This window comes from Balaenoptera musculus, chromosome 12 (assembly GCF_009873245.2).
Source record: "Balaenoptera musculus isolate JJ_BM4_2016_0621 chromosome 12, mBalMus1.pri.v3, whole genome shotgun sequence".
Lineage (NCBI taxonomy): Eukaryota > Metazoa > Chordata > Mammalia > Artiodactyla > Balaenopteridae > Balaenoptera > Balaenoptera musculus.
The window spans coordinates 79773550-79787280 of record NC_045796.1 but is presented as its reverse complement, the minus strand read 5'-3'; the positions used below and the strand labels follow the sequence as shown (position 1 = coordinate 79787280).

Genomic DNA, 13731 nt, shown 5'->3' with positions numbered 1-13731 from the left:
AATATAATAAATTTTTCTAATAATATATTCAGTAGTTTCATTTGTTTTTTACAGTGCACACTGGTTTTTGGCTGTTGTTTGTTTCCCTGGTTTGGAAAAACCAAAGTATGAACCTAATCCTCATTACCATGAAAATACAGTCACGCAAAAATGTTCAACTGTAGAGGACAGTTGTATTTCTTCTTCAGCCAGTGAAATGGACAGTTGTTCACAAAACTCTGCTGCCAAGCCTGTAATTAAGAAGATGCTAAACAGAAAGCATTGTGTAGCTGTAATTGATTCAAATAATGAACAGGAAGCAAGTGACCCTCGTTATCGGAGAAACATTAGCAGTGTGAAATGTAGTCTGAAAAAAATAAATCATACTGCAAGTGAAAATGAAGAATCGAATAAAGGAGAATCTGCATGCCAGAAAGTTGTTGATAGGACTAAAAGTGAGAATGGCCTACAGAATGAATATTTAAGTTCTATGCACCATACAGGTATGTTTCTAAATGTTTTAAAAAATCAAAGAATTAGAATAAGTTGGAATTTTTAGAAATAGGATTAAGATTTCAGGGCACACTTTTTTTTTTAAGTCAGGTTTATTGAGGTATAATTTACTTACAGTAACGTTCACTCATAAGTATAGCTCAGTGAGCTTTGATAAATGTATAGTCGTGTAGTCACTACAACAATCAAGATTTAGAACCTTTCCATTACTCAAAAAAATTCCCTTCTGCCCCCTTTATAGTGAGTCTCCTCCCCTCACCCTTACAGAGAATGAAGTTTTAAAATTATAGTACAAGGTCTACATTTTCCGTTTATAGGAACTTGGACTTATTTTTATTTAGTAGGAAATCATTCAGCATAAACAGTAGTTGCACAGTTTTAGATCTGTAAGGCAGATTAGTTCGATCTTCTCAATTTACAGATGGGCAATTGAGATCAAGGGGCAAGAGGCAGAAATTAAAGCTTTCTCCTCCAAATAGGTGTTGACATTCAAATGAAAGGTTAGTTTCTGTTCCTCACGCTCCTTCATGATTTTCAGTGGGAGAAAGGGCACTGGTCCAACCTCTGCTTTTTTATTTCCCTTCACTTCTAATAAATTGTTTTATTCCTTGAATCAGGTCCGTATTTCTAGCACTTGTTATAGAAATCTAAGGTTTCTCTTCAAATACTTAAATTATATATCAAGTCAACTGCATAATTTCCACTTCAACCCCAAAGTCTGCTTCATAAACCCATAATATGCTATGTATATAGGATAACAAACTTACTAAACTATGAGTAGATCTAATACATTTTCTTGGGAGGAAAAAACTCAGTATAAGGCATAGAAGAAATTATGTGAACTCAGTAAGAAAGTTGAGTTCAGCTTTCAAAAGTTGAACTCAAAAGTTCAAGAAAAAGTTGTGAATGCTCAACATACTCTGTCAAAAGTTGTGAATGCTCAGCATACTCTGTACTTCTACCAGCCTGTATTATTTTAGGAAGTCAGAAAGGTGTTGCTGCGCTCTTACAAAAATATTTTTTGTTTGACATACTCAGCTGCATAAAGCTGACATTAGCCATATGAATGTTGGTCTTTGTGCCCTTTAGGGGGTATAAGATAAGAGGCAGAAGGGGGAAATTTAGCAGATAAAGCAAGAAAGTATATCAAAAGCCAAGCAGATAAATACAGTTGACCCTTGAACAACATGGGGTTTAGGGTTGCTGACCCTCTGACAATCAAAAATCCACCTCTATCTTTATAGTCAGCCATTCGTGTCATACCACAGTTTCACATCCACAGATTTCGCATCCCTGGATTCAACCAACCTCAGATTGTGTAGTACTGTACTACGTATTTATTGAAAAAAAATCCATGTGTGGGTGGGCCAGTGCAGTTCAAACCTGTGTTGTTCAAGGGTCAACTGTGCTTCCTTTTCTAGCTGACTTTCCAGTCTGTTTCAGCAGGCAGGAAATGGAATGAAGATTAGGCGAAGTAGGTAATCACCAAGTTCTGACTGTAATTTTTTTCAGTTTTAGTATTTTAATACTTGAATAGAAAAAAAAAAAAGAGGCAGTGAATAGCCATGTTAGAGATTAATTACCATTTTGCTAAACAGAAAGCATTGTGTAGATGGGCACTCTGAAGATTAAGCCTTCAAGGCAGTGTGCACTGTTTCTCATTGCCTTTAAAACAAAGTCCTGGAGGTGGGATAAATTGGGATTGACACATACACACTACTATATATAAAACAGATAACTAATAAGGACCTACTGTACAGCACAGGGAACTCTACACAATACTCTGTGATGGCCTATATGGGAAAAGAATCTAATAAAGAGTGGATATATGTATTTATATAACAGATTCACTTTGCTGTAAACCTGAAACTAACACAACATTATAAATCAATTATACCCCATTAAAAATAAAAATAAAAATAAAATAAGAAAACAACAAAGTCCTGCCAATTAGTACACGAGAAGATGCTGGACATCATTAGTCAAGAAGGAAACGTAAGTCAAAACCACAAAGAGATGCCTCTTCATAGCCGCGACAGCATGGCTAGAATCAGAAAGTCAGATACTAACGGGTGTTGGTGAGGATGTGCAGAAACTGAGACCTTCATATATCGTTAGTGGGAATGTAAAATGGTACAGCTTGCTTTGGGAGACAGTTTGACAGTTCCTCAAAACATTAAACATAGAGTTATCATATGATCCAGCAGTTCCACACCTAGATAATTACCCAAGAGAAATAAATACATATGTCCACACAAAAACTTGGGCATGAACATTTATAGCAGCATTATTCATAATAGCCAAATGGTAGCCACAATCCAGATGTTCATCAGCTGACAAATGGATAATCAAAACATGATACATCCATTCAATGGAATATTATTAGGCCATAAAAAGAAATGAAGGAGTGATACATGCTGCAACATGGATGAAACTTGAAAGCATGCTAAGTTAAAGTAGTCATAGAAGACCTCATATTATGTGATTCCATTTGTATGAAATCTCCCAGGAAAATCTGTAGAGTGGGTTAATGGCTGCTTAGGGCTGGTTGGGGGTATGGGACAGGAATATGGGGAGAAGGGAGTGATAGCTGAAGTGTACAGAGGTTTTTTGTTTGTTTGTTTTTTGTGGGTTTTTTTTGAGATTTAAAACATTTTGAAAATGTTTTAAAGTTGACTCCAGGGATGGTTGCACATAGTATTTGTAAATATACCAAAAACCACTTACATGTACACTTCAAATGGGTGAATTGTATGGTATGTGAATTATATCTCCACAGAACATTTTTTAAGTTCCTTTTTGATCAATAATTTCATGCAGTTTAATGTGAATTCAAGTTAAAAAAACAAATTAAAGTGCATGTCTTAGAGCAATGGAACAAAGCCTTAGGACTTCCTTCATATCCACAAACCCCAGAAATTCCTGGTGGCTCTCTCTACAAGTTAATGTTCTAGTTGAGAAGTAACCAGTTAAATTTGAGTAAATATACCCATAAATCCTAATGGAGACCAAAGTAAAGAATATCTGTTTTATGTAGTTTGCCCTTTTACAATATCTGTTTATTCTTCTTTTAAAAATTATAGTTTGTGCATTTGTTTTGTTTTGTTTTTAGTATGTGTGTAACTGTATCGACTGTATCTTCCTTAAAGGAAATTAATTTACCTTTATTGTGTCTGATACACTGGTATTTTTCTATTCTTTTTTAATGCTTATCTTAGTCCAATGACCATAGTGTCCCACAGTTTGAAAAATGGTTCTCTAGAATGGGTCTGTATTTTTCAGGAACGAGCTCTCATATCTTTCATCAGATGTTCCCAAGGCATCACTCACCCAAAAGTACATTGAATGAGAGTGCTCTCCAGAGGAGCCTTCACTGCCTTGGAGAGGACGGCTAAGCCGTCTATCCTAGATAAAATGATGACATATCAGAAATGAGGATAAGGAGAGCTTGTAAAAATTTTTGTGATTATGATTAATATCTTAGTGATCTATTTCTATTTGGTCTGGGAGTATCGTTGACAGGACTTAAATAAAGCATTTAACATAATTTTAACCGTTGGACACGTACAGTCACAAGTGTTGACTGATGTCGGTTGACATGCTGCAGTAAATAAGTGGAGTTGTATCTTGCCACGGGGATTAGGTTTTTAAGGTCAACTGTAGGAGAATAATGTCTGTTATCACTACTTTGATTTGGTGTTTTTTCAGTTGGGCACCATTTGAAATAGTTGTCTTGCTCTGTATGGTACATGAAAAATGTGTATTTTTAAACTCTAGAATCACGCGTGGTTTGGCATCTTCAAGGGGTGATCTCACTATGTGAGAAAAGCTCAGGAACTGGGACTGATTGGGGGAACAGCTGATTGAGTTATTGCCTCTCAATTTATACGAGGGCATTTGTTTACTGAATGAAAGAGTGGAAGAAATTAACTACACTATTTAAATTACTTTTCTCCTTTTTTGCAGTGCACACGTATTTCATTTGTATAAGGTTCATGTTTATATGACACAGTTTCTGTGTAATAGATAGGTATAGACAGGACTACTTCGCTGCAAAAATAACTTGATTGTAGTGACTAGCTCTTAATTGCCTGAGGATTTGGACAAATTTTATTTAAATATAGGTGTTTTTGCTTCAAGAAAGCATAAAAATACAGATTTTTGAAAGAGATAAATTGAAAAGGTTATTCTTTGCGTGCTTTATTATTTCAAATAGTATGTTTTCAATCACAACATTTAGACTTTTATATATGTTAAATGTATTTTTTCAGGAGCACTTTTATCTTGCTGTTTTCCCATCCTATCTTGCTTATATTAGTATTCTTTTGCCCTTTTAATAACTTGTACCAAAATAAGTTAAATCCTGTTTAAAATACCTTGAAGTCATGCTTTTAAAAACTTGGAAATGGTATGCTCTATAATAAACAATATTTGTATATTTGGCATCAGAGTTCCTGCTCAGTTTTCATTATTTTCTGGTAAATCTTCTGTTTCTTTAAGGAAATCATTGATTTTTAAGGATTTAGGTTCTTGAAACAGACCTTTAAAAGAATTCATTTCAGATATTTCTACGAGTCATTTATTTTCATACTACCAGCACCTACGTTGGCTTGTGTCATTTTATTTTGTTGAAAAGTCTATGAATATAACCAAACATGAAGGAAAAATATACAGAGTTGAGGAACTCATCCATAACTACTATCCTAGCATGATTGTTTCCATTTTTGTACTTTTTAAAATTATTTGTGCAAAAGCAAGCCTGTTTTACTTTGTTTTAATCATGTTTTTTTAACTTGTATAATTTTCCATATTTTCACAATTTTAATTTCTCTGGTGTACACAGTATTTCATTTTATGTTCTACATTTGCTAACCATTCCTGTTATTGAACAATTGAGTTGTTTTCAAACTGTGGTAGCTTCTGTTATTAAAGATACCTAGCATACCTAGCACAAAATATTTAATAATATAATTGATACCTAGTGTTTAAAGTTGAATAAATTTTAGGGTCTGAGTAGTAGAAACAATTCTGTAGATGACATAATCCAAGTTTTTTATTTAAAAGTAACTTATTTTATACTTGTGATATTTACATGCCAAGACAGATTTTGTATTCGTAATTACTTTGTAATTAATTACTAGCATTAATTTTAACACCATGTACTATAAGTTATGTGCGTGTTCTTTTTAAAAATTATGTAATGTTTCTTATTGATACAGATGGCTTAAGCAAAATCAGACTAAACTACAGTGATGAATCAGCTGAAGGTAGTAAAATGCTTGAAGATGAACTCATCGACTTCTCAGAAGATCAGGATAACCAGGTGAAACTTAACGCTTGGCAAAAAGTTCTAGTATTTTATATAATTAAAAGTTTTTCTTTAGATTTTTATAGGCGATTCCTTCAAACGGTTAACTCGTGCTTTCTGGATTTGGATCTCATCTCACAGCACAGATTTGGTTTTCAGTTCAGAAGTTGCCGGGATAGTTGTATGAACGTTGTTTCATTTTTTGTTTTGGGTTTTTTGTTTGTTTGTTTAGTTTGCCATTGAGGACTAAACTAATATCACCCACCGTGGAAAGTTTCCATGTAAAATGGATCCTCCCGCCGTGACCCAGCGACCGCCCACCACCCCTACCGCACCCCTTTCTGTTGCTCTTTTAAAGCGTTTGTGCGCCGTGCTTAACCTTCGGTCTTACTTAACACTCAGGAGGCAAGTGTTCACATTTTCGATTATGTGGTATGTGGTGCACGAACGTAGCAGAATTACACTATTTTTGCCACCTGTCTAATGATTTTTTCTTTCATCTAATCTGCTGTATATGCATCATGGCAGGAGCAGATCATATTTAGTTAAAATTAACATAGGTCGATTCTCATATTTCCTTAGAGTCTCGTTTGCCCTAATAAGCTTTATTAACACCAAGAATAAAGTATATTTTTGAAAATATTTTATAACTTCAGTTAAACAGGCATTTTCTACTGAGAGAAAAGCTTATTCCATTTCCTTAACTCTGACTCTTCCTTAGTTGTTAAGACAAACTTTGTGAGTTTATCTAGTAGTAAAGATAACTTTGTACTGCACCATTTTTCCCTTTTGTTCAATCCTCTTGTGAACAAAAAACATTTTTGTGATGTCCCTTGGTGTGTGGCTGTGAAATACAGTTTTTCTTTCTAATATATACAGACACATATCTGGATTACATTCAAGGTTTATAATGCGCACTTCATATGCTCCTTTTTGGTCATAGCAGTTACGTGAACTAGTTAATCTAACCGTGTATTACTACTAATATTATTCCTACTGTTGACTGTTTCATTCAAAAGGTTGCCAGAAGCTTTCCCACAGGACAAAAAAAGCTTTGTTTGTTTTACTTTCAAGATAATCGGTAGAATAAGACACACTATCATAAAGCTGTCTTCTCTCAAGTGAAGTGGGTAAAGGGTTTTGTCAAGTAAAACAGTGTTTCCAAAAACCCTTTAAATGTTTCTGATATGAAAAAAGTTTTTGTGTGAAAGGATGATAAATATAAGTCATTCATGTCCTATTGTGAAAACAGTTGTTTTAGCCAACAAATTAAATTTTTGTAAAAATACCTAAAATCAGAGCCATAATGTTTGACTAGAGAAGAATCAGTCATGATATACTTAGTCTTTAAAAATTTAGATTGAGTAAATAGATGTAACAAGTTTTCTTAGACCTCTGATTGATGGTTTCTTTCATCAAGATGCCTGTGTTGTAGTGTTACATCATTAGAATGGAGTGACGTACCACATTTTCTAATGTCTGATCGTCTAGATAGAAAAGATATTTTTTGCATATTTGCTACAAGGATCTTTATCCCCAGTAGTGCTGTTTTGCTACGTTACTAGTCATTTAAGACCGCATATTTTCAGTCCTAACGGTAGGCTCTCTTTCATAGGACGACAGCAGTGATGATGGATTCCTTGTCGATGGCAAGTGCAGTTCTGAAATGGGACAGTGGCATTTAAAGCCTACCGTCTGTAAACAGTAAGCATTAACCGTACATTTTGCAAACTACATGATAGTTTTGTTTTTAACTGTTACTCTTTTTTTTTTTTTTAATTTATTTTATTTACTTATTTTTGGCTGCATTGGGTCTTCGTTGCTGTGTGCGTACTTTCTTTAGTTGCGGCGAGTGGGGGCTACGTTTCGTTGCGGTTCACAGGCTTCTCCTTGCAGTGGCTTCTCTTGTTGCGGAGCACGGGCTCTAGACGTGTGGGCTCAGTCGTTGTGGCGCACGGGCTTAGTTGCTCCGTGGCATGTGGGATCTTCCCAGACCAGGGCTCGAACCCGTGTCCCGTGCGTTGGCAGGCGGATTCTTAAACCACCGCGCCACCAGGGAAGACCCTACATGATAATTTTTATTCACGTACCCTCTTAGAATAAAACATTAACCATACTGTTTTAATTAAAGCAAGTATTTAAGCAAAAATCACAGAAGCTTTCAGAGCCAGTGAGGAAAATTAGGTCCTGCCCAATGTCCAGGGATTGAGTTGGGGAGAATGGAAATCATTTCAGTTCTCCATTTGCCCATTTTCCATGTCTGTGCGTGTGCATAGAAAACCGCTATGCCTTTTGGATATATAGTGATTTGGAGCGGGAGAGGACAAAGAATGTCATTCAAATTCACATCAGTAACATGGGAATTGGAGTTTACACTGGTTCCATAGCTACTGTGTGGAGGCTGTGGAGTGACTTAAGGCAGTCCTAAGGGACATGTTCCAGGTGGGAAACCCAGGGAATTCCTTGGCAGTCCAGTGGTTAGGATTCTACGCTCTCACTGCTGAGGGCGTGGGTTCAATCCCTGGTTGGGGAACTAAGATCCCACAAGCTGTGGTGCAGCAAAAAAAAAAAAAAAACAACCAAAAAAACAAATGGGAACCCCAAATTGAGAGTCTATTTTGGTTCTCAGAAGTACATGTTCTGAGATCTTGCCAGGGTCTGCAGACTTCTTAGGTGATGAAGTAGTACGTATTTCTAGACTTCATCTCTTCTGACTTTTTGTAGGAAATCTTGTCTGAAACTCCATTAATAGCGTTTGAAAAGCAAACTTCATTTATAAAGGAAAACATAGAGACCTAGAGCAGTTGAAAGATTTTTTCCAAATCCCATAAAATGTTAGCCAGGAAGAACCTAGGTCTTTAATCATTTCAGGACTTTTTGCACTACATTAGACTTCCTCACTTACTTGGGTTTAACAACAAAATTTTAAAAGTTGAGTATTATTGATACTGAGTGTTCTGACGTGGAACCTCGCCCAAAACACTGGATTCTAAACTAATTCTTTTATGTGAAGATTACCTGATTTTTTAATCTAAAATAGATTTTAGTTAAAAATGGGATCATTTTTCTTCTACTTCTGCATGGTCTCACTTTTGGTAATTTGGAATATGGAGATGTTCAAATTTTCAGAATTGTTTTGACTTTCTACTAAATTTTGAAGTATTTTTAGGAACTTTGGTGAACTATATTCATAATTTAGATATGTTTAAATTATTACTCTATAATTCAGTATTTAATATAACCAGGGATAGTTAAGTATTATTAGGGTGTTATCCCCCCCCCCACCCAGCAAGTTTTACTGAGTCATACAAAGCGAATTTTTAAGGTTTGAAATTTTATTGTTAACGTACATCTTTTTATGCCTTTTAAATATTACAAAGTATTAATATTTGGTCATTTCTACCCTACAGACCTTGTATCCTACTGATGGACTCACTCAGAGGCCCTTCTCGGTCCAATGTTGTAAAAATTCTAAGAGAGTAAGTTCAAAACTCTACCTGTACTTTGTATTCTGGTGGGAATGAGGAACTATGTATATTTATATGTATGTATATATTCTTACTATATACACATCATTGCAGGTATTTAGAGGTGGAATGGGAAGTAAGAAAAGGAAGCAAACGAAGTTTTTCCAAAGATGTTATGAAAGGCTCTAATCCAAAAGTACCCCAGCAAAACAACTTCAGTGACTGTGGTGTATACGTATTGCAGTATGTAGAGAGCTTTTTTGAGGTGGGTTTCAGTTTGTTGGATCTGATTTAATAAATAATAAAATGGTGTGTTTGATCTCATGTTAGTGTAAAAAACACAATAAGCAAATACTTTGAAGAGATTGAAAACTGTTGTTTCAGAAATTATTCCAAGGAGCAAAAACTCTTAAATTGGAGAATTTTTAAGGCATAAAATAAAGAAGACCGTACTCCATCAAATCCAAGGCTTGTTGGCCTCATCACTCATCACTCGTCAGTTCCTCTCCACCGGCTCTTTCTGCCTTAAGAAACCTCTCCCATGATTTGGGCTATATCTTTTACCTTCTTTTCTCCCCTTCACAGATGTATTTCTGGACAAGTGTTTATATTCATTGCCTTCATTTCCACGAATCCTATTTGCTTCTCAAAGCTCTATAATCCGGCTTGACCCTCACCCTTACATTGAAATTGTTCCTGACCTCACAGCACCATTGGACACTGTTTTATTCCTTCCACATAGCACGCTCTTCCTTTGACTTCAGAGGTACAATACCATGCACACCTCTCTTGGATATTCTTTTTTTTTTTTAAACATCTTTATTGGAGTATAACTGCTTTACAATGGTGTGTTAGTTTCTGCTTTATAACAAGGTGAATCAGCTATACATATATATATATATATCCCCATATCTCCTCCCTCTTGCATTTCCCTCCCACCCTCCCTATCCCACCCCTCTAGGTGGTCACAAAGCACCGAGCTTCTCTCCCTGTGCTATGCGGCTGCTTCCCACCAGCTATCTGTTTTACATTTGGTAGTGTGTATATGTCCGTGCCACTCTCTCACTTCGTCCCAGCTTACCCTTCCCCCTCCCCGTGTCCTCAAGTCCACTCTCTGCATCTGCGTCTTTCTTCCTGTTCTGCCCCTAGGTTCTTCAGAACCTTTTTTTTTTTTTTTAGATTCCGTATATATGTGTTAGCATGCGGTATTTGTTTTTCGCTTTCTGACTTACTTCACTCTGTGTGACAGACGCTAGGTCCATCCACCTCACTACAAATAACTAAATTTCATTTCTTTTTACGGCTGAGAAATATTCCATTGTGTATATGTGCCACATCTTCTTTATCCATTCATCTGTCGATGGACACTTAGATTGCTTCCATGTCCTGGCTATTGTAAATAGAGCTGCAGTGAACATTGTGGTACATGACTCTGTTTGAATTATGGTTTTCTCAGGGTATATGCCCAGCAATGGGATTGCTGGGTCGTATGGTAGTTCTATTTTTAGTTTTTTAAGGAACCTCTGTACTGTTCTCCATAGTGGCTGTATCAATTTACATTCCCACCAACAGTGCCAGAGGGTCCCCTTTTCTCCACATCCTCTCCAGCATTTATTGTTTGTAGATTTTTTGATGATGGCCATTCTGACCGGTGGGAGGTGATACCTCACTGTGGTTTTGATTTGCATTTCTCTAATGATTAGTGATGTTGAGCGTGTCCTTTCATGTGTTTGTTGGCAATCTGTGTATCTTCTTTGGAGAAATGTCTATTTAGGTCTTCTGCCCATTTTTGGATTGGGTTTGTTGTTTTGATATTGAGCTGCTTGTAAATTTTGGAGATGAATCCTTTGTCAGTTGCTTCATTTGCAAATATTTTCTCCCCTTCTGAGGGTTGTCTTTTCGTCTTGTTTATGGTTTCCTTTGCTGTGCAAAAGCTTTAAAGCCCATTTGTTTATTTTTGTTTTTATTTCCATTTCTCTAGGAGGTGGGTCAAAAAGGATCTTGCTGTGATTTATGTCATAGAGTGTTCTGCCTATGTTTTCCTCTAAGAGATTTATAGTGCCTGGCCTTATTACATTTAGGTCTTTAATCCATTTTGAGTTTATTTTTGTGTATGGTGTTAGGGAGTGTTCTAATTTCATTCTTTTACATGTAGCTGTCCAGTTTTCCCAGCACCACTTATTGAAGAGGCTGTCTTTTCTCCATTGTGTATTTTTGCCTCCTTTATCAAAAATAAGGTGACCATATGTGTGTGGGTTTATCTGTGGGCTCTCTTGGATATTCTTTACAGTTATCTTGACTTCTTCCTCTTCTTCATCCACCACCCATGGTGCCATAAGCCCTGTGAATTCTGTCACTTAGTGTCACTTATGTTCAGTTATTTACCCCTGCTACCACTTTCTAAGTCCATTTCATTAACATCACTATTCCAAACTGCTGCACCAACCTCTGACGTGGCCTCTTGCCTTGTATTTTTCCCAAAACCCAAATCTAATTGTGTTGCTGTTCTGCTTTAAATCTTATAATGGCTTCCTGTTGCTCGTGAGTTAAAGACCAGAATCCTTCACGTGGCCTGCATCATCCAACTCCTGTCCAAGCTTCTAGCCTCATTTCTACCATTCTCACTCCAGCGTTCTACACACCAGCCCCCTGGATGTCATTCAGCCTCTCGTGTTGTGTCGTATTGTCTATTGCCTCCAGGCGTTGGTACATATTTCCTTACCTGGAATACTCTTCCCTGTTGCTTCCATCATTCCTTAGTTGGCTGACTCCTACTCATTCTTCAGGTCTTAGCGTAAACATCCCTTCTTGAAATTGTGCTAAGCCCTTAGGTATGTATTCCCATAGGACTCTCTGTTTCTCCTGCCTTAATACTTGTCATATTCATTGTTTTAATTGTTGAGTTATCTGTCTGTCTCGACTGGGGTTAGCAGTCACTCTCATAAGGCACCAGGTAGTCAGGTAGTAAATATTTTAGGCTCTGTGGCCGTATGGTCTCTACGCTCGGTTCTGCTATTGCGGCATGAAAGAAGGCATCCACAGGCAGCATGTAGATGAGTTACTGTGGGTGTGTTCCGATAAGGCTTTATTTACAAAAACAGGCAATAGGCAGAATGTGGCCCACTAGCTGTGATTTGCTGACCCCTGATCTAGACTCTAAGATCTGTAGGCAGAAACTGTGTGTCTTACATCTCCAGTGCCCCCGCACAGTGCCTGCATAGACTAGATGATGAGTAAGTACTGATGACATGTTACTGATTCTTTTCATTTCTTCTGTGGAACGCTTTTGTGATTGAAACCAAGATAATTTTTATTATAGTTTTCTAAGGTGCATTTAATGTTTTTATTTTCAGAATCCAATTCTGAATTTTGAATTACCTATGAATTTGGAAAACTGGTTTCCTCCCCCAAGAATGAAAAGAAAAAGAGAGGAAATTCGAAACGTAATTCTGAAGTTGCGGGAGGACCAGAGCAAGGAAAAAAAGAGGCGTAAGGACACAACATCTGTAGGTGAAGGAGCCGAACAATATGTCAGTAACATCTCAGACTGACCATTTTTCATGCTTGGCAGTATTGCCTTCAGAAACGGAGTGACTTTCAAGGATATAAACAGTAAAGAACTGAAGTGCTCATTACACAGAGTGATTTGGAAATGTTAATGCTTGTATAAATGTCATGTAATTAATTTCCACCGGAGGATGTATTCAGTAAAAGTCTGTAAATATGTAATGAGGCCAATTTTTCCAGCATTTATAATTATTTTTTTCACTTGTTAGGAATCGTTTGTTAGATATTTTCTGTTAATAGTACTTAAAACTGTAACTTCTAAAAATAAAATAAATAAAAAAATATTTATAGGAGGAGATGATTAAGTTGATATTCTTTAGTAAGACTGTATTAAATTCTTCAGTGGGTGCGTATCTATGATAATCTTTTGACCTTTGCATTTGTTTTAAAATAACTTGAAATGTGAAAATAAGATTAAATCAAAGCCATTTTGAACATGAAAGACATCCTCATATGTTTGTATAGCAGGAAGAAGTAACAGCTTTTAATTCAGACACTCCCTTGTGTTTAGAGAACTTGGCCCCAAAAGTGTAATAAATATTTATAATTTTACTCAAACATTTAAGAAGAAGCAGTATTTAGAGCAAGTCAAAGAAAAATAACTTTGAATTATACTACTAAATAATAACTATACTTTATCATACATTATTGTCAAGTACATTTCTGAAGATGTCAAAGACTCAGGTTAAAACTATTTTGGTAAGTACAACTTGAATTTCAAATATCCCGTGTTACCTTTCTATATTATAGCTTAAAGTATCTACGATCTGTGATATAGTTAATTGATAAACATTTTTAACCTGTGAACACAGGAGTTTAAATAGGAATTTACTATTTTTTGTAATGACTTTTGCTATTTTACCATTGCTCATTTTGTTCTTGTTATTTTGATAAACA

The 13731-nt window shown here is 36.1% G+C and overlaps 1 protein-coding gene across 10 annotated transcripts in view; it reads left to right on the top strand.

Moving 5' to 3' along the window:
* Positions 1-13271, top strand: part of SENP6 (SUMO specific peptidase 6) — a 106415-nt gene extending 93144 nt beyond the window's left edge. For 9 of the 10 annotated variants that reach the window (XM_036871105.1, XM_036871107.1, XM_036871102.1 and 6 more), the window contains 6 exons: positions 55-482; positions 5712-5815; positions 7416-7504; positions 9211-9279; positions 9382-9532; positions 12621-13271. In XM_036871105.1, the coding sequence (XP_036727000.1) occupies positions 55-482; positions 5712-5815; positions 7416-7504; positions 9211-9279; positions 9382-9532; positions 12621-12818 (1039 nt within the window). In that variant the 3' untranslated portion in view covers positions 12819-13271. The remainder of the gene's footprint in view (positions 1-54; positions 483-5711; positions 5816-7415; positions 7505-9210; positions 9280-9381; positions 9533-12620) is intronic. The other variant, XM_036871106.1, reaches the window with a different exon arrangement.
* The last annotated feature ends 460 nt before the right edge of the window (positions 13272-13731 follow it).